At 39.9% G+C, this 22,013-nt stretch overlaps 1 protein-coding gene and 1 pseudogene across 6 annotated transcripts in view; one reads left to right on the forward strand and one right to left on the reverse strand.

The window, feature by feature from the left end:
• ZC3H13 (zinc finger CCCH-type containing 13) overlaps window positions 1–22,013 on the reverse strand; it is a 152,982-nt gene that overhangs the window by 127,149 nt on the left and 3,820 nt on the right. For all 6 annotated transcript variants that reach the window (XM_023513718.1, XM_012805634.2, XM_023513717.1 and 3 more), the window contains exons 2-4: window positions 6,802–6,877; window positions 5,127–5,251; window positions 2,955–3,063 (exon numbers count right to left, since the gene is read on the reverse strand). In XM_023513718.1, coding sequence (XP_023369486.1) covers window positions 2,955–3,063; window positions 5,127–5,251; window positions 6,802–6,877 — 310 coding nt within the window. The remainder of the gene's footprint in view (window positions 1–2,954; window positions 3,064–5,126; window positions 5,252–6,801; window positions 6,878–22,013) is intronic.
• On the forward strand, window positions 442–2,425 carry LOC111725538 (annotated as a pseudogene).

Consider the following 22,013-nt stretch of genomic DNA (forward strand, 5'->3'; position numbering starts at 1 on the left):
GCCTCTTAGCATCAAGTCTGCTCCTGCAGTGCTTGTTATCATACTTAAACTCTTACATCTTCTGAAGTGGGAACAATCAACTCTTGGCTTCATCTCCGGAAACATTTCTAGAGGTGGCTCCAAACAGCAATCCTAGCTGATGGGAACTGGAAGACCATTCACTCTTGGCTTCTCTGACATACTGAGAACTAGGAGGCGGCTGAAAGGCTCACCTGCCAAGCACTGACCTGGTCAGTGTCTGGGTTGTCCATCAGGGACTTCCCTAGTGACTCCGTTTCCTGCGTTACTCTTCTAGGCATGAATACCTCTGAGAGAACTACTGTATGAAGTTAATCTAAGGTATAGCATTAATAGTTTGTAGATTTCCTTCAACAAGGGTGGCTGTGTTGTATGATGACCTTTATTGACAAATTGTATTCATTAAAAAAACTAACATAGGTAATGAAGGTAACATCCTTTAAAAAACTTTTTTCTCTTTCTACTTAAGAAGTACTTTTTGGCCATTTGTTTTTTCTTCCCTACAGTGGATTACTGAAGATTCCTGGTATAGGCCAATGGCAAAAGAACCCCTCCTTCCTCCCTACAGTGGATTACTGAAGATTCCTGGTATAGGCCAATGGCAAAAGAACCCCTCCTGCCCATTAGTAAAGAGGGCTGATGGAGAGATCACTATCGAAAAGGACTGTGAAGGCTGATAGAGGGCTGATGGAGAGATCACTATTGAAAAAGAAAGACACACTTAGAGGAATTTCCTGGGAGGAAAATTGCCATGGTTCCTTTGAATTTTTTAGGAAGTATTAGGGGTAGGGAGTAGGGAGAGAAGTGCAAAATATTTTCTGAAATGGCATACTTGTTTTGTTGAATTATGCCCTCCACCAAAATTTGAATATTGTAGTCCCAATACCTAGTACCTTGGAAAATGACTGTATTCAGAGATACGGCCTTTAAAGAGGTGACTGAGTTAAAATCAAGCCCTTACGGTGGGCACTTATTCAATCTGATGGGTATCCTTAAACAAAGAAGAACTTAGGACACACAGTAAGACCCCCAGGATGCACTTCTGTAGAGAAAAATCCAGGTGAGGGAAGACACAGTGAGGAGGTGGCCACCTGCAAGTCAAGGAGAAAGGTCTAAAAAAGAAACCAAACCTGCCAACACCTTGATCTTGGACATTTAGCCTCCAGAACTATGAAAAAAGAAATGTCTGTTGTTTAAGCGACACAGTCTGTGCTATTTTGTTATGGCAGCCGTAGCAAACTAATACAGCCATACGCTCATTCTTTCCTTCTGTGTTGTTCTGGCTTTTAACTGAGGATATGGTAAGAAAACATAATTTTTTGAACATAATTAAAATATATTTTTAAAATATTGCCATTCTGGGCAAGAACCAGTGTTGCTGCGACTGCCTTAGACAACCCTACAGACCCTTGCAGTCATGGGTTTACAGGATCTGAAGCAACAGGTGGAGGAGACAGCCCAGGAAGCGGTGACAGCAGCCGGAGCAACAGTTCAAGTGGTGGATCAAGCCAGGCTGGACAGAAAGCCACGGACCAGCTGACCAGTCCCACCCAGGAAACCACCGGCAAGACTGCTAAGCAGGCCTCTGACACCTACTCAGGTTTTGCAAAAAACTTAGGCGTTATGAAATGACAGAGGGAGGTAGAGTGACGCCCCTGCAGGCCCTGTGCAGCTCAGCTTGGCCCAAAGCTCTGTTCCGCAGCTGCCTCTTTGGTCTGCCCTCACATTAAAATCCATGTTCCAAATAAATAAATAACAGAAAAATATTTTAAAATACTTTCATTTAAGGCATTTTTCTTTCCCTACCAAACTTCACATTTTCACCTTCTGTGTTTTGCAAATCATGCCTCTTAGCATCAAGTCTGCTCCTGCAGTGCTTGTATGAATGCCGGAGAGAAATGGTCTAGGTGGAACAGATGTAGGGTAGGAGACATAAAGGAGGGGGATGCCACTTTAAGACCCCCATCAATCAGCGAGGCACACTGATTCTACTAACAGCTCCAGTTCTGGTTTAACTAATTGGGAAGGAACAGATGCTTTTAAAGATTAAATATAAAATTGATTCTTGTTAACTATGCCTTAGATTCCTTCAAAATACGGATATGGTCTCTAACAGTTTCTGGGCACCTTGTCAAAGATGATAAAAATACTCATATTAGGCAATATAGCATCATATGCTTATGAAAAAACAGAAGGCATCAAGGTATTTTTATTACTTACAGTACACTATACGGAAGAGAAAGTCTTCCAAGGGATTTATTCTTTCAACTAACAAATACAGGGAAATGGCTTTTGGTGAAGTATGTGAAAGCTTACTGACATCCTAACTAAACATCAACATCTTACACAGGTTGCCTTTAGAAAAAGTGGAACCTGTAAATACTAACAGAAAAAAATCCAATTTATTAAAGATTATAACATCAGTATTATTAGTAGTAGTAGTAGTAAAAATAGCTTTCTCCTAAGAGGAATAAAATACAATTATTTATAGAGCATTAAGTGAATATATTTCCTTATATATTCACTTATATGTATTAGTCAATGTATTTTTTTAATTCAGTAAGGTAATTATTAGTATGAATAAAATTGGGGTAATGGTGCAAAGAGACATGATTAATTGAATTATTAATTTTTTTTTTTTTTGCAGCAGTTTCAGTTAAAAGGTCCTAGTCTTCCATTCCTTAGCATACAGTATTACTTTTAGCAGCTAGAGATACTCTTGGCCGTGGACAAACATCCTTGAGTTTACCAAATATGGTGCAGTTTTCCCAGGGAAGATGTCCACAGAAGGATGAATTACCACGTGTAATCAACCAAAGTATGATTTCTTTTTACCATCCTCCACTAATTATAATTCTTTAGTAACTACCCCCAGTTGAAATGATAATGCCAATGAAATAAACACAGTTACTTCAAAGAGGAGTGTGATGGCTTACTTCATCTAGCGAGTGATACTGTTCGTAGTATGATGAGGAGGCTCGGGGGCTGACCGTGTTGTTGGAGATCTGCTGTTGAATAATAGCTCCCACATCTTCCTGCAAGACTCTAGATGATGAAACAGAGAGTGAGCCAGTGTCAAGGCAGACCACTGACCTCCCTATACAGCCCATAGCAGCCATAACAGGTTATTAAGGGGGAAAATTGCTAAGAAGTCTAATAAGCAGTTCATCAAGGTAAAAAACACCACCGTCTCACAATGTGATAAACTGAATTCACAAACTCTTTCAGTAGAGCTGCGTCACAGCTGCATGGAGAAGTAGCTCCTATGAGGAGCTCTGTAAATATTTGATGAGATAATGAATGAATGAATACTGTATTTATGACTCAACTGTGAAACTGGATGTGTATGTCAGATGTTTAAACGAGAAATAAAATCTTGTCTGCAAAGTAACTTTGGAGAAAAGGTAGCTCCTATGAGGCATATTCTCAGGACTTCCAAAAGCTCACCCTTTTCCACCATTATCAACATTTCTCAGCTGTGATTCTTCAGTGTCTTTTTTTTTCTCTTTTTCTTTTTTTTCCCCGAGATGGAGGCTTACTGTGCTGCCCTTGGTAGAGTGCCATAGCATCACAGCTCGCAGCAACCTCAAACTCTTGGGCTTAAGCCATTCTCTTGCCTCAGCTTTCCAAGTAGCTGGGACTACAGGTGCCCTCCACAACATCCAGCTATTTTTCTGTTGTAGTTGTCATTGTTGTTTAGCAGGCTCAGGCCGGATTCAAACCCACCAGCCCCAGTGTATGTGGCTAGTGCCTTATCCACTTAACCACTTAACCCAGCTACGGGCACCAAGCGTCTTCAGTGTCTTTTATATGAACCTAGAGATTAATGCACCTTTCTTCAATTCAGAGTAACATAGCATTATTCAATTTTCAGTAAAAGGTCGGGGAGAAGCAGAAAGCCTTTGCTTTCTGTATTGTTTTGTTTTCCATTAACCAATACCTGGTGTTCCCCAGAGTCAAAGAAATGGAAATGCAGGGACCAGGAACGGTATGGGAAGGGCACCTCACGCAATTTCTCTCCAGAAGCACCACCTTTATCAATGAGGCAAACATTTTAACTAACTTAAGGTATTTTACCACCTGACATGGACAATTTGAAAATTAGCTATAATATTAATCAAGGTTTCTTTACTTCTATTTAGGCTAACACATAAAGTCTAAATTTGACTCTGCCATGTTTGAGCTGGTTGACTTTGAGAAATTCACTTATAAATAAAATTTCTTCTTCCTGTGCATAATGGGGATAGTATCTACTTCACAGAATTAAATAAAGAATAAATGATATAATGTGTAGAAAAGCTGAATGCCGTTCCTGGAAAACAGTAAAACCTATAGTATGTTACTAATAATTGCTATAGCATATGATCTAAAGGCGACCCATGGATACACTGAAGACAGCATGGTCTCGAGGAAGGTGTGAGGTCAGTCAAAGGACCCTGGCAGCTGAGCAATGGATATGGAGGGGATATGATGAGCAGAAGAATCCAGAAGGAAGAGGGTGTGGGCTCTGAACAGAAATTGCACCTGATACACTGTTTTAATAAGTGAAATGATTTAATCCACATAATAGGTGCTACTTTTAATTCTAATTTACAAAACCGAGGCCCACAGAGTTTAATAATTCTGACAGGGCCACACAGGTGGTAGGTGCAGTGCCAGACCCCAACCCAGGATCTATGAAGAGCCTGAGTACCTGGTAAAACACTTTTTAGTTTGGGGCCACCCATTCAGAAACACTCACAACTTTGCGAAGGGAGAATTAGCAGCAGCTAACTGCCCTTCAGCAGCTGCGTTTTCAAGAGATGCTGCAGAGCCGCCTACCACGAGGAACGGCACGTTTGCTGCCCACATCTGCATGCAGAGGCATAACCAAAGAAGGGACTGTGAGAGGCTCTGCTGACCGCCGAGTCCAACCTTCATTACAGATAAGAGACTGAGGTCACAAGGAGTTAAACCAAGTTCACAGAGCTGGACCTTGGGCTTTGTCACCAGTCTATTTCAGAGACTTCCACCATGCCATGTTTAATGTCTTTTACTCCAGGAGGCAATTATACCAGGCCCTCGTCCAATGCCTCCCAGCCACTCAGCACGCATGGGGTGATGCCTACCTGAATATGATGCTGTTCACATTTAAATGGGCCTTCACGTTGCTTACATCAGATGCGTTCACAAAGAAATGGACTTCTTTTTTCTTCTCAATGATATCAGCTGTCACTGGCTGCCAGAGAACAATCTACAGTTTTAAGGGAAAAAAAACTGATGAAAGAAGAGTTGTTCACATCATTCTCATCTGTGGCTAGACCCATAAAAGTTATGTCAGTAAAGGACTTGAAAGGGACACTTTATGGCCACTGGTTTTCATCCACACACTTAATAACATAAACATTTATTTTGTAGTGAGCTTTTTAAATTCCTCTCTGTAACTTTAGTTGCTGAGGAGAGCCTGGAATGTGTCAGATACCTAGTAAATATTTGATGAGACGAAGAATGAATGAATGAATGAATCTATCTATGATTGAGTTATAAAACTAAATGTATATCTCAGATATTTAAAAGAAAGTGAAATTTTGTCTAGAAAAAGTTGATTAAACATTGATTTTATTTAATAAAAATGTCTTCTTCTTATAATTATTATCATGACATTCTTCCTTTTTGGTAATCTAATTATGGCCTTTGGGCAATGCCTTCCAATAAGAATGACAGTTTTTCTATTTTACTGTACTTTTTCAAAGCACTTTCACACTCGTTTTCTTGAATAATTTTAACACTTTGCTACAGACGATGCAAATGTTATTTTCATTATTCAGATGAAGAAATAAAAGCTCCTAGCTGACTTTGCTAAAATCATATGACAAGCAACAGAACAAGAACTACAATTCTAAATCTCTAATGCTTCCTCTCTCCGTGTTTCCCCCTTACCATGGTCTGGTGGCAATGAAAATGCATTCAGCTCTGCTTTTGGAAGGAGTTCACTTGACTGGCATCCCTAGAGGCTGGCCTTGGTGGTCCACTAGGACCTGAAGCCATGCTGCCCCAGGGCCACAGACCTGCAGTAATTGAGCACTGTGAGTGTGTGAATGCAGGCACGTTCGACAAATATGGGGCTCCCAGAACCCACGACTTTGGCTTAAGGACTCACTGCTGGCCTAGCCCAAACTTTCTCACAAGTACTCTACAGTCAGAGGGTCTCTGTGTGACATGCTTCTTCCTACAAGAGTGTCAGAGCGGCATCAGGGTCTGAACGCACTCCCTGTCGTCTCCAGGCGCCCTTCTTTATCTACCACAAGTATCCTCCTAATTGCTTGCACCTCTATTCTGGCCTTGGCATCTGTTTCTTGGTGAACACTAACCAACAAGGAGCCATTGGTTTTCTGCCATAACATTTTATAACACTTGTTAATTTTCTACACCTTAGACATTCTGGGTCCAAGAGATAAAGGTTTTAGTAAATTTTTCCTTGTGTTTTTGTGCATAGTCCTTGGTTCAAAACCTTTGTTATATAAGCAGAGTTTATTGAACTTTTGTTACCATTTTCATTGTACCCTAAGTACACACTTTTCAATCCCAAGGTATTGTTATGAAATTAACTAAAAAGCCAATAGAACAAATGAAGAAATGATTTGGGGAACCAATAAAATCATGCGATTTGGGGGAAGGGGGAAGGGAACGAGTAGAGGAGTTCATACCAGACACACATAAGTCATGCAACATAAAGGAGGGATGACAGCACTCAATGTTCATATAAAATGAAACCCAAATAAACATAAATGAAGGAGAAATTACCTCATATGTTGTAGTAAGATTCTGCAGAACTTGAACTTGCCTAGAGGTTCTAGGAAGAGCCAATAAAACCTGGCCACTGGGAAAAAACAAAACAGAATTTTGATGTGAAAATAAAAATAAAAATGAAATCCTAGAAAGGGCTTCTAGGTAATTGTAAAAAGGAAAAAAAAATTATTTTATTCTCTTCTTTTAAAACTTCAGGTTATTATGGGGATACATACGTTTTGGTTAAATAGTTTGTTTTTGTATATTTTAAGTCAAAGTTACAGACGTGCTCTTCACCCAGAAATGTGCAATGTACCTGTTAGGTAGGAATTTACCCTTCCCCTTTTCCCCCTCCCACCTACTTCAATTTCATTGACTTTTGCTTCCCTATGAACACACAGGTGTTGATCAACTAGTTCTAGTTCAGTATTGAGTACCTGTGGTGTTTGTTTTTCCATTCATGTGATATTTCACTTAGGAGAATGGTCTCCAGTTCCATCCAGGTTGTTATGAAAAATACTAGTCACTCTCTTTTTTTATGTCTGGGTTGTATTCCATGGTATACATATACACATTTTATCAATCCATTCGGGTATTGATGGGCACTTGGGTAGTTCCCATGTCTTTGCAATTGTGAATTGTGCTGCTATGAACATAGGAGTGCAGGCGTCTTTATTTTAAGATGTCTTTTTGCCTCTTTGGGTAAATACTTAGTAGAGGGATTGCAAGATCAGAAAGTTCTTTAAGGAATTTCCATCCTACTTCTCATAGAGGTTGTGCTAGTTTGCAGTCCCAGCAAGAGTGTATGAGTGCTCCTTTCTCTCTGCCTCTGTGCCAACATCTACTGCTTTAGGACTTTATAAGGTGACCCATTTTCACTGGGGTTAGATGGTATCTCAGTGTGGTTTTGATTCACACAGGAAACAAAGTTTTAAATGGACAGAGGATCTCACTACAGATTAAATGTGAAAAGAGAGTGTACATTCTCAAGTCTTTCTGCTTCTAAGCAATTGCTCTCTTGAGTAGGGATCAGTTTGTAGAGTACTTACTTTTCCTTCTTGTTTGTGTGTTTTAATTTAAAAAACTAAATATGTAATGCATTAAAAAATTTAAGCTAATCCTATCTTTTTGAATAATAAAATGAATGCCTATGAACCCATCACTCCACTTGTAAAAACCCAGTTGCATTGACATCCTGGAGCTCTTTATTTGTTCCACTTCACCTTATTCCCTTTCCACATCCACAAAGGTATCCACTACCCTAAAAGGTTAAATTCTCCCTTTTCCTCAGTTCCTTGTTTTTCTTTAGAGCGTGGATCCTTAGACACATATCTGTGTGTATTCTTAAACAATATACTTAGATCCATTTAACTTCCTAAAAATGGTAAACTATATATATTCTTCTGAATCTGTTTTTTTCTCCCACCATTGTGTTTTCAAGATTATCATATGTATTGAAGCTTCTAGCCATAGTTCACATGTGGGAGAATTTCCCTCCAAGTGGAATTGCTATTTCATGGGGTATGCACAATTTTAAGTTCATAAGACAGTGTCAAATTACTCCTCTATCTTTTTGTATTAATTTGTATTGTCAGTAGTAATGAAACAGATTTTTTTATTACTCCTCCTTGCCAACACCTAATGCTCTTTTTAACTTTTCCAATCAAATGATCATGAAATGGAATTTTCTCATAATTAAAATTTTCATTTTCTGACTTAGCAATGAAGTAGAGCTATTTCTTTCTATTGGATCATTGGCCACTCATATTTTCTCTTACATGTTAGCTTTTTTCAAGTCATTTCCCATTTTTTCTATTAATTTGTTTGTATTTTTGTAGTAATTGACTAGCATAATTTCTTCCCATATTTTAAATACTAGGTCCTTGTCAGTTGTATGTATTGCAAATATCTTTTATTCCTTTATCATTTGTCTTTTTCTTTATGATATATTTTTATCCATCATTTCCTTCTATATTCATGTTATTTAAAAACTCTTTCCAAACACCTGGGATATAAAGATATTCTCATATATCTCCTTTACCTGCCTTAAATTTTTAATCCATCTAAGAGTTATTTGTATGCAGTGTAAAGAAGAAATTGGCTTCCCTATTTTTCTTCTTATCATAATGTATTAATTTCTGGCACTTTCTCCAGGGACACACAATGTCAATTTTTTCATCTATCAAGTTTCCATACTGTTTGGCAGAGAAATGCTGGTTTAAGACACCACTGCCTTCTCCTGGACACACAGAAAAATTGCATTTATGCATTTCTCAGCCCTCCATGTGGCCGTGGTGAGACTCTGTGCCTGAGAGGCAGTTGAGAACAGGTGTGCCATCATATGCACGCACTCTCTCTCATCTTGTGGCTGGAAGCAAGGTGAGTTGCAAATGGAAGCAAACAAGAACTCCAAGTCAGAGAAGAGTCCTGAGACCTATGTCCATTGGTGATATAAGTGTGAAATTCCTATAGCGTGAATATTTGTGTCCCCATCAAAATTTATATGTTGAAATCCTAACCCCCAAGATAATGGTATTAGGAAGTGAAGCCTCTAGGAGGTGATTAGGTCATGAAGTCAGAGCTCTTATGAGTGGGATTACAAAAGAAATCCCTCCTCTTTCCACCTTGCAAGGAGGTAGATGCTGTCTGTGAGGAAGCAGGCCCTTCCCAGACACAGAATCTGCCAAATGCCTTGATCTTGAACTTTCAGCCTCCAGAAAGAACTGTAAGTAATAAAGTTCTGTTATTTATAAGCCATGGAGTTTAAGGTATTTTTGCTATAGCAGCCCACACAGACTAACACAGAATTAACTCTTTATTGTGTTAAGTAAAGCTATTTCGGGTTTTATTATTAATATCAATAGTTAGTACGAATTATAGCATAATCAAGGATTACCCTCGCTAATATAAGGCAGTCTATTTCTGGGCTACTTGTCTATCCATTATGTTCTATTGGTTTATTTCTCTGTCTTTGAGCCAATACTACTCATCTCAGTGACTGTAGCTTCACCCTCTTAATCTTAATACCTTAAGTCTTATAGACCAAGCTTCCTGTCTTTCCTTCTCCTCCCTCCCCCACTTTTTAAACAGGATCTTACTCTATTGCCCAGGTTAGAGTGTGTGACATCATCATAGCTCACAGCAACCTCAAATTCCTGGGCTCAAGAGATTCTCCTGCCTCAGCCTCTTGAGTAGCTTTGACTACAGGCTCACACCACCAAACTTGGTTACTTTTGAAAATTTTTTTTTTTTTAAGAGATGAAGACTCACTATGCTATTCAAATTCTTGGCCAAGTTTTCCTCCCACCTGGGCCTCCGAAGGCACTGGAATTACAAGTCTGAGCACTATGCGCAACCTACTCCAGTGTTTTTTAACAGCCTCTTGGTTTGTTCCTTTGCTTTTCCACATAAATTTTAAAAATCAGCTATCGTGTGCCATGAACACATTTTGAATTTTCATTAGAATTATACTGAATTTATAGATTGACAATTTAGGGAAAACTGATATACTCATGATTCTGAATCCTTTTATCAGGAAATACAGCAGATTTATCTATTTGTATAGCTCGTTATAATAACCTTCAAAACAGCTTTGTAATTATATCCAGAAAGATGTTGCACATTTAAAAATTATGTCTGTTCTAACAAATGTCCTTTGTCTTTAGGAAATGGTCATTTTTAATATTCTATCATTTAGCTCTTTTTGCTGAGATATAGAAATAAAACTGATTATTAGATGCTAATTTTCAATCTAGCTCCTTTGGCAATCATGATAATTTAAATCCAGATGTTTGGGAAATTTTTCTCTTTGCAAGCAAACTGCACGTAGTAGGTTTTGCTTCTTTCATTTCAATGTTTGTAATTTATTTTTCTTCTTCTTTTCTTACTGTGTTAGCTAGGACTATACTACTACAATGTTGAATACAAGTAGAGATAAAATGAGTGATTCATATTTTTTTTAAGAAACGCCTTAAGTTTCCACCATTACACAGAGCTTGTAGTTCAGTGGGTAGAGCACCGGCCACATACATCCAGGTTGGCAGGTTTGAACCCGGCCCGGCCCAGGCCAGCTAAACAACAATGACAACTGCAACAACAACAAAAAAAATAGCCAGGCATTGTGGAGGGCACTTATAGTCCCAGCTACTTGGAGGCTGAGGCAAGAGAATCAGTTAAACCCAAGAGTTTGAGGTTGTTGTGAGCTGTAACACCCAGGCACTCTACCCAGGGTGACAGCTTGAGACTGTCTCAAAAAATAAAAAGAAAAGTTTCCACCATTAGAATGCTTGCTGTAGGTTTTTTCTTTTTTTCTTCTGAGACAGAGTCTCACTCTGTCACCCTCAGTAGAATGCTGGGGCATCATAGCTGACAGCAACATCAAACTCTTGAGTTCAAGGGATCCTCTTGCCTCAGCCTCCTGAGTACTTGGGACTACAGGCACCTGCCACACCACTTGGCTATTTTTTTTTAGAGACAAGGGTCTCACTCTCTTGCTCAGGCTGGTCTCTGAACTCCTGAACTCAAGCAATCCACCCACCTCGACCTCCCAGAGTGCTAGGATTAGAGGTAAGAGCCGCCGCCTCCAGGCGTGATGTTGGTTTTTGATAAATGTCTTTTATCAGTTTAAGAAATTCCTTCTGCTCTTTACTATGAGTTTTTATCATGAATGGGTGTAAATTTTACATGTTTTTATAAAACATGAGTGTTTTGGTTTAATGTCTTAATGTTGTGAATTATATTAATAGGTATTTTAAAAAAGATAACACTAAGTTTAATCTGTTTTCTCGCCCTTGCTTTATGATATTTCTTTCTACTTTGCAAATCTTGCTAGGTAGGGTTGGAAGGAATTCTTAGTAATTCTTGCACAGCCAAAGCAATAGATTAATGTGACTCAACTTGGATTTACTTTATTTTCACCTACCACTTACTCAGGAAGGAAAGAATTTTTTAATACATTTTATCATATCTGCAGCTTTCCCTCCAGATTGCAGGTGAGAACTATGTTAGATGAAGAGACAGAAGGAGCGCGAGGTGAGGGATTGCAGATATATGTGGACTCTTTTTTTTATTTTTTGAGAGAGTCTCACTATGTCACCCTCGGTAGAGTGCCGTGGTATCACAGCTCACAGCAACGTCAAACTCTTGGGCTTAAGTGATTCTCTTGCCTCAGCGTCCCAAGTAGCCTGGGACCCTGCTGCAACACCTGGCTATTTTTTGTTGCAGTTGTCATTGTTGTGTAGCTGGCCTGGGCCAGGTTCGAACCCGTCAGTCTTGGTGTATGTGGCTGGTGACGTAACTATGGGCGCTGAGCCTGGACTCTCATTATCAAACATGATATTACCAGATTTTACATACTTCTGAGTAAACTCATAAGAACTACTTTATTTAAATTAAAATTAAGCTATATTGGTGGTGTTTGCTAAAGGGGAGCCTTTTAATTTAATTTAATGAGGTTTCTTTTTTCTTTTCAAACAAATATTGCCCCTGAAATATGAAGATGAATGTCTTTTAATGATTTTTTCTTGCTTTATTTAAAACTAATCTTAGACTTTTCTTTCCAGTCTCTCCAGTTGGAGAAAAAGGGACCAGATATCCCCTCCTTTCTGAAGCAACTAAAAAACTGGACAAAACGTATGAAGCAATGGCAGCCAAGACTTTGGACTACAACAACATGATGGTTAAACCCTACATGATATCCTGGAGTGGATCCTGTAACATAAAAAGGACCAAAAAACTGGTAAAATCCAAATGAAGTCCAGAGTTTAGTTAATAGTAAGGCACCAGAGTTGGTTTCTCAGTTTTGAAAAATATAGCATGGTAATGTAAGATGTTTATATTAGCATACGTTGAATGAAGGATATATATAGTTGTATTATCCTGGCAAACCTTCTACAAATCTAAAGTATTGCAAATAAAAAAATTATTTAATTATCCTTATACCAAGACCTCTAGAAGCACAAAGGAGATTATGATTATTTCTATTTGTCATTATTAGCAAAAGGGTCACAAAAGAGAGAGTAAAACTGGGTAAGAAACAGTATCTAAGAGTGTGTAAAGGCCCAATGGCAAGACACGAAAGAGCACAGCTGGGGAAATGGCACTTGTTCATGGCTCCAAGTGCAGGATACAGGGGTTTAGGGCAGAAGAGAATGGTAGCTAAGCAGAAGTGCGTTTGGAAAGTTTTGTTAGTTCTCCCCCAGAGAAGGTTTTGAATGGATGCTGAGAAATCTGGACTTCATCTTGCAGGCAATTAGGTTAAGACAGTGACATAATTTGAGTTGTGACTTACATGAATAACTTTGATTACAGGATAAAGGATGGTTTTATTTCAAAAATCCTGACTAAAGGATTCTAACTTCTGGAAGGAAGCTTTTGGAGACTCGATTATCAGAAGAGAGAAAAAGTGACTTACAGAAACTATAGACTTGGATATTTTATATCAGTCTCTGATACAAGTGTAGGGTAAAATATTCAATCAGTGCTTATGGACACATGTTCAAGGATGTGTATTGCAGCATTATTCATAGTCACAAGAACTAAAAACTATGTGAATGCTTCTAAGTAACAGAATTGTTGCATGGTGGTGGTGTCTCCACATTCTAGAATGGTTTCAGTTGTTATAAACAGTGAGTTTGATGACAGTTTACTTGAAGGCTTGGGAAGCATTTACATAATGTATTAAAGGAAAGAACCAAGATGTGGAGAACTTTATGAAATTTAGAAAAAAATTATTTTTGGAAAAAAATTAGAAAGAAAAAGAAACACTACATGTGTTAAAGGCAAGAGAAAATTATAAATAAATACCACTGTTAACATTGATTTGGAGGGTGAGGAATGGCAACCATAGGATTGGGTGGGGAAGCAAGTAAGATTATTTTTTAAAGAAAGCTATCTAGGCTTGGTGCCTGTGGCTCAAGTGGCTAAGGCGCCAGCCATGTACACCCAAGGTGGCGGGTTCGAATCCAGCCCGGGCCCGCCAAACAACAATGATGGCTGCAACCAAAAAATAGCCGGGCATTGTGGCGGGTGCCTGTGGTCCCAGCTACTTGGGAGGCGGAGGCAGGAGACTCACTTGAGCCCAGGAGTTAGAGGTTGCTGTGAGCTGAGATGCCACGGTACTCTACCCAGGGGGACAGCTTGAGGCTCCTGTCTCAAAAAAAAAAAGAAAAAGAAAGCTATCTAATGTGCTGATAGGAGATATGATAGTCAACTAATGTAAAATTATACAGAGGGATATACTAAATGCATAGTGAGTGCATGAAAGAATGATTACCCAAATGTTAAAGATAATTTCCCAGGGTATTTAAATTTTGGTGTTTTTTCTTTAATTTTATGCTTTTTAATATTATTTACTTTTCAACCAAAAAGAAGTCTTATTCTTTTATTTATTCAGGCAGAAAAATATTCTATTAAAAAACTACTTTGTAGTTGGGTGTGGTAGCAAATGCCTGTAGTCCCAGCTACTCCAGAGGCTGAAGCAGGAGAATTGCTTGAGCACAGGAGTTTGAGTTTAAGAGTATGCTATGACACCTCTGTCCTCCTGCCTACGCACCTGAGCGAGACATTCTCTAAAAAGGAAAAAGAGAAAAAGACTACTTTGTGAAAAAGCCACTTCCAAACTTCTCAAAAATGCTGATGACTCTCTCATCTCATCAGCACCATTTCTTATTGTTTTAATAAACAGAATGTCCTTTGGGCCCACCAAGTAGAACATAGTCACCCAGTGGGTTTTCTAGCCTTAAATATATTTTCATTCTAGTACATGTATGCCCCATTCTATAAATCTTTTGATCTCTTCTTACCATCTGCCATATCAATTTTGATGTTTCTAGTTCACTTAGTACAGGTCACTAATTTCTTCAAGCTTCCAAAATCCATCCTAGCAGCATGATGGTACCACTACTTAAAGACTTAACTAGAATATGAAATCCTGTAGCATCGGCAAGTTACATGCCCAGCACTTCCACAACCAGGTTATGTTACAACTTACCCTAATTATTGGTTTGGAGGCCAGGAGGTGACAGTGAAGGCTGACCGTAGGACATGCTATTATGGAACTAAATCCCTGACAGCAGGGACAATGAGGCAGTCAGATCCCTATTTAATAGATGCCAGGTGGCAGGGCTTAACCACCTTGAGAACACTTATTATAAGGTCAGAGCATCAGCCAGAAGGACATGGCCTTCAGAAAGCCATGGAGTTAGTTAAGAGAACACAGAGTTCTCAGGGATGAGATAGATGAGCAGCCAACAAAAGTATTGCTCAATCTTCACAATCAAAATAAATCGGGGGATGGATAATAAGAGAAGCTAAGAACAGCTATTCCATCAAAGTTCATAATCCATTGCCCAGTTTCCAGACCTGAGCGAGTTCTTATATTCAGAATTTCTTGCCTGAAGGAAGAGTCAGGTCCCCATGAAGGAAGACCCTGCCACAGTATATAAAGTATCTAAAAGGGTCTTGACTCCTTTAATCCCATCCCAGTGAGAACAATGGTAATTTGCTCAGGTAACTACATTCTGGGGAAATGGTATTTTGAGCTCTGTTGGATACAGGGTCCAAGTTGACATTGGAACTTGGGAATCCTGAGTCAGCCTTAGCTTCAGTCTAGCTTAGAGGGGTGAACTGTATCCATGGATTCCCCCATGATCATTTTCCTGAACCCAAATATATGATTGAAATGGACAGACTAGATAATTGGAAGAACTTCTATATTGGTTTCTTGCCTGTAGGGTAAGAGCTCTCGTAGTGGGAAAAGCCAAAAGGAAATCTCTAAAATTGCCCACCTTCCCTGCTAAGATAGCAACATTTTTTACAAAACACATGGAGGGGGATGGCAGATATTAGTACCACCCTTAAAGACCTAAAGGATGCACAGATAGTAGTTCCCATCAAATCCACATTTAATTTGCTACCTGGTTGCCACAAAAACCAGATGGATCCAGGAGGATGATAGTAGACAACAAAACTCAACCAACTAAGGGTCTCTATCACAGCCACTGTGCTGGCTTTGGCATCTTTGCTGGGGCAGAGCCTCAAGACAATGGTATTAAGCCATTAGCTGTCCATCCCTGCCAGAACGAAGCCTCAGAAGCAGATAACATCCAGTTTGGACAGACACCAGTTTATATTTACAGTCTTGTTTCAGCTTTAATTAACTTTGTTAGTCTCTGTGATAATTCAATCTAAAGGGAACTAGCCTATCTGGACAGCCAGTCCTCTGTATCAATGACATCATGTTAATATTGAGCCAGATAAGCAAAGAGTGGCAAGTACAGTGGAATCAAGGGCCTGTCACATCAGAGAAATTTTAGGGGTCTAGTATTCTGGGATAAGCTGGGACTTACCCTGTGAAATAAAGGACAGATGATTTCAACTTATGCTTCCAATGACAAAGAAGGGAGCACACTTCCTAGAAGACCTCTAGGATGCTGAATATGCCTCACTCAGAAACACTGCTTCAGTCCATCTATTATCTAACCTGAAAAGCTACCATCTTTGTGAAAAGGTGAGAGCAGAAAGGTTCAAATTTTGGTACCCTGTCCCAGCTACTTGGGAGGCTAAGGCAAGAGAATCACTTAAGCACAAAAGTTTGAGGTTGCTGTGAGCTATGACAGCACAGCACTCTGCTGAGGGTGACAAAGTGAGACTCTGTTTCAAAAAAAGAAAAAAAAAGAAGGAAATTCTGCCACTTGGGCCATATGACCTGGCAGACCATATGGGACTAGAGGCATGAGTGGTGAGGATACACCTTCTTTTAGGGGGCAGGGGTCTTTTATGGGGAAGGGTCTTTTATGTTAGCCAGGCTGGAGTGCAGTGGCTACTCACAGCATAATTATAGCACACTACCACCTTGAACTCCTGGCTCAAGTGATTCTCCTGTCTTAGCCTCCCGAATAGCTAGGAATTCAGGCACAGGCCACTGCTTAGAATATACCTTTTGAAAAATCATTCCTGGCATGCTACTGGATCCTGGTAAAGATAAGAAGCCTGACCATAAGACAAGTGGTCATGGGGCCAGCCCTGTTCAGTATAAGCTGCATTGTTATACTCACTATGGTAAGCAGAATGATGGTCTCCCAAAGAGTCCATGTCCTATTCCCTAGAATTTGTGAATTTGTTACCTTACCTGGTAACATGTAATCAATTTTGAGAGGGGGAGATTATGCTGGATTATCTGGGTAGGCCCAAAGTCATCACAGAGATCCTTCAAAGTGGAAAAGGAAGGCAGAAGGAGATTTGACTATGGAAAAGGAGGACAGAGTGATTCATTGTGAAAAGGACTTGACTCACTTGGTGACTTTGAAGCTGGAGGAAGAGGTTACAAGCCAAGGAATGAAGGTGGCATCTAGAAGCTGGAAAAACAAGAACATGAATTTTCCCCAAAAGCCTCCAGAAAAGAACGCAGACCTGGTGGACACCTTGATTTTAGCTTATTGTGCCCCAGTGTGAATTTCTAAACCATAGAAACTAAAGATCAATTCGTGTTGTTTTAAGCCATTGACTTTCTGGTAATTTGTTTCAGCAGGGATAGGAAACAACACCTGTACCATGTACTGAGGTTGGGCAGGCTCATGAGCACTCCATCTTAAGATAGAAGGGGTTCATCTGGGATCAGGCACAAGCTGGGCCAGAGAATTTGAGAGAACTGCATGAGTAGGCCACATGTCACCCATGAGACAGTCACACCAGTGCCTTTCCCAGCTCACACCAATACTCACATGGGGACACCTCATGATCAGTAAATGGAGGAGTGTGTGGCCATGAGAATATACCTCTCAGGTCACCAGCTGCAAAATGTGTAACTGAAGGAAGCCCACCACTTCTGTGCTCTGAGATCTGTCCTGGTGTTAGAAGTGAGGCCTTATTTCCCCCCAGTTGACCAACAGGAGTATTTCAAAGGTGACCACAGTGATATTTAGCAATGAGGTATGTAGCACTTTTTCTAAGACGAGTTTGAAAACTTAATTGTCCAACCTCATAGGAACTCAGGGGTGACTGGAAAATAGCAGAGAGCAGAATCTTCCCACATAGGCAGAGCTTCAGCTGTGCATCTCAGCATATACCTTGTGTGGATAAAGAAGTTGTCCAAGGTTAGAATATGCAGAATCCACAGTCAGTGGCAGATGATTAGACTGGCTGGTCAAGAGCCTGGAAGAAGAAATACTGGAAAATTGGGGACAAAGAGGCTTGATAATGAATGAGGCATGTGGATGGAACCATAGGACTGGGCAGAACATGTGAAGTGTTTGCATCACAGATTAATATCTAACAGGGAACACTTACAACAGAATAGGCATTAAACAACTACATAAACAAAATGACTTGGCCACTCGATGTCATCCAGCCTTATTCAACCTCCATAGCAGTGCTGATACAAACAGCATATGAACAGAATAGCCATGGTGGCAGAGATGAAGCTATGCATGGGTCCAACAAGTAGAACTCTTCTTATCAAGATTGATCTAGTTATTGCTGTTGCCAAGTATCTGTCTAACCTGCCAGCAGCAAAGACCAAAGTTGAGCCCCGTGAATCAGCACCATTCCTCAAGGAGACCAATCAACCACTTGGTGACAAAGTGACTACATCTGTCCTCTTCTACTCTGGATGTGGATTTGCCTCACTGCTCAAGAACCACAAGCAGCATCACCATATAAGGGCTTACAGAGAGTCCAGTTCACTGATACAAGATCCCACTAACATCATTATCAGATCAAGCCATACAATAGGGGAGGTGACGAAACGGGCACATTACCATAGAATCCACTGTGCCTATCACATACCACACCACCTGGGAGCTGCTGACACAGCGTTTGGAATGGCTTGTTGGAGGACTAACTGAGGTAGTAGCTTTGGAAAATGCAATATCCTCCGGGATACAGTACACACTTTAAGTCAGTTATCATTATGTTATGCTGTGTCCTTACTAGGTTTAGCACATGGTTCCAGAAACCATGCTGGACTGGCTCCATCTGCCATCTTTCCTTGTGAGTCACTTGGAGAATTTGTACATTTAATCTACAAATATGGTTCTATACATTTAAAAGTTCTGGTTTCCAGAGGAGAAATCCTTCTGCAAGGGGCATAGCAAGAGTCTTACTAAACTGAAAAATGTTACTGCTACCCAGCTATTTCCATGTCCTCATGCCAATAGCTCATCTGCTCCCGTTACTATGCTGGAGGGGCAATTGACCTTGATCATCATCAGGACATGGGGACTGCAGCTACACAGTGGGTGTGGCAGGGGAATAAATGCTTAGCATCCAAGTGGATACATTTAGGGATTCTCTAACACTCCTCTGTCCAATTTTGATGTATACAGACATGAGCAGCAACCATGCCCTGAAAGGGAACAGATATTGGGGTTCAGACCCTTGGGGGTTGAAGATGTGAGCCGTCTAACCAGGTAAACTACCTGCACAAAAACAGGTGCTAGCCAAATATGAAGGGAAAACAAAATGGGTGGTAGAGAAAGGAAGGACAAGGATTGATGATGATCTCAAGACTAGCTTTAGCTGTGGAGGCTGTATGTGGTTTATCTCACTAATGTTCCTCTTTTTCCTCTAGGATAAGAAAACAACTAGAATCCCAGAGGAGCCACTCCCAAATCTCATCTCATGAATCAAATTGGTCTGAGTGGTGCCAAGGTGGACTATAACAGATGTCCCGTTATGTTGCCCAGATCTTCATCCTTAATGAACTCTCATTTCCTCAGCTTCTGGGAGTGCTGGCAGAGGATATTGTTATCTGAATCCCTTTCTAGGACTTTCTCTTGACTGAAGAAGGTTGTGCTGCCCAAGGTTAGGCCCCCTCCCAAATACAGTCCATAGCTAATAAATAGTGATTTCAAAGGCACACCTGCTTGCCCCAATTTGGGACAACTATGCCAGCCAGCCCAGCTTCACAGCTCGCTGTAGGAGCAGCTGAGACCTTTGTTGTGGCTGCATCAATTCTCCTTCCTTCACTCCTCCACAGATGTTGATCCTGAGATCCCTTTCCAGTAAATTTCCTATGTGCAAATCTTCATGTCAGAATCTGCTTCCTGGTGAACTAACCGGCAACAGATACAAATGCCCACTACGTGAAATGAAAGACTAAAAGGGTGACATGAGTGGTATAAATACTCTGCTACGGAGATACAAAGTCAGAAATCATTTCTGGCAGAGGTGGTAAGTCAGACAATGGAGATATTCTGAGTTGGACTTCTGAGACAGGTATTATTTGATAGGTGAAGGGGACAGTGGGATACAGTGGTGAAGGTGAAAGTGGCATAAGACTAAAATAGGTAGAATTTGGATAAATGAATGGGTGATGAAATTGCATAAATGCACAAGTGAAAAAATAAAATCAGAGCTCAAGGAACGCAAGTGATACAAGTGGGCAGGAATATGGGGTCTATGTTGAGATGTACCAGAAAATAAAGCCAGGATGAATGACAGGCTAGGACCTGTTCATAAGGGTCTTAAATGCTGGGGTCAGGACTGTGGTCTTCATTTACTAGGTGGCTGGGTACCATTTTGAGAACTTAAACAAAAGAGATGGAAAACTCAAAGTTCTATTTTGATGTAAAGTATAAAGAAGCAAGAATTAATATAATGAAAACGTTATAATTTTAGAGTAAACTTCCTAAGAAGTTGAGCTAACAATGAGATGGGAGGTCTTACATTATAATTTTAGAGTAAACTTCCTAAGAAGCTGAGCCAACGAGATGGAGAGCAATGAGCTCTCCATTATTTAAATAGAGGCTGAATTTCAATTCTATATAGAGGAAGTCTCGTGTTGACTAGAAGATAAGATTTGGGGGGACTTTTCTTCTCTCTCATTGATATTTACTAACTTGGATATTGTGCTAAGTGCTTTGTAGACATTTGTATTTAATTCTTACAAGGCAGTATGATAGAGAACTGTTACATTGACAATAATAAAGAATGTCAAGTGAACAGTGCTAAAGACAAATCTGGTGTATTAAAGGAGAAGTACCGAAGTCAGTCAACAAAAGGAGAAAATATAAAAGTAAAAAACTTATTATGCAAATGGCCTCTTTCTTAAGGAGAAAAATAGTTTAGAAAATATTCAAAAAAGTTAGAAAATGTTAAGGAGCAAAATTATAAGGTTAAAATTCACCACAAATATATTGACATGTCCAAGTTCAACTTGTGATGAAGTGGCCTCTTTCTATATTGGACTTGACAGAAGTGCCAACAGAATAGGCAATGTGTTAAATAAAAATGGGATGGCTTTATGTAGAATTTATAATTTTTGAAAGCTGGTTGTATGATTCTGCACCACCCCCCACCCCCCACTCAGGGAGAGGCGATGAAAAGCAGTCAGAGTAGAGAGATTTGTGAAGATACTTTTTTGGAGTAAGTTTTTCATTCTATAAGTCTGTACCCTCCCCAAAGGGATGAAGTTTGGGTTGCTAAGTTGCTAATCCCTTCCTAAACCTAGCAGGGAGGACTTCCAGGAGACAGTGGGAGAATTTAATGTTCCTCAAGGTTAAAGATACAAGGCTGGTGTCTGGCTTGCCCTGGAGAAAGCTAAACTTGCTTGTGGCTGGTCTTCAGTTGGCTTGATAGTAATTACAACCAAAAGAAGAAACACTTCATTTATCAGGCAGTTATAACTCAGATGCTGCCCACTAGGGCCACCTAAAGGGATGGTGGGATCTCAGCAGCAAGAACACAGTGGCAGAAGCAAGATTCCTAAGGGTGAAGCACAGAGTCACAAGCAGCCACCTACATAGAAAAGTAGGTACTATTTCTGCTGGTCCAGACAATTTCCCCAACACAGGGTCTCACACAACTCTAAGAATTTAAAACTCAAGAAAAAGATTAAGGAGTGTGTGAAAGAGTTAGCGCAATTGTTTTCCTGTAGGTAATGATAAATTAAACTAAATTTGGCATAAGGATGCTTCCATAATGAGTCCCTACAAACCAAACTACAACCTGATGTATGAATACTTTTGTGTGTGTGTTTGTGACAACTAGGTGAGTCTCAGCCAATCACAGCGGGCAACGAAGGAAAACTGAGCCCCAGTGAACCAATCAACTTCTGTGTCTCCCTTTCATTTCCTGTCCATAAATGCTGCCTGCCCACCTTGCTGAGCAGAGCTCTGAACCTGATACACAAATTGTTCTTGGCTCAGTTGAACTCTGTTAAATTTAATTCATCCAGAGTTTTTCTCTCAACAACGAAGACTGAGATATTTGAATAATATCTTTGTTAG

The sequence above is a fragment of the Otolemur garnettii genome, unplaced genomic scaffold (genome assembly GCF_000181295.1).
Source record: "Otolemur garnettii isolate 467f Iridium unplaced genomic scaffold, OtoGar3 scaffold00043, whole genome shotgun sequence".
Lineage (NCBI taxonomy): Eukaryota > Metazoa > Chordata > Mammalia > Primates > Galagidae > Otolemur > Otolemur garnettii.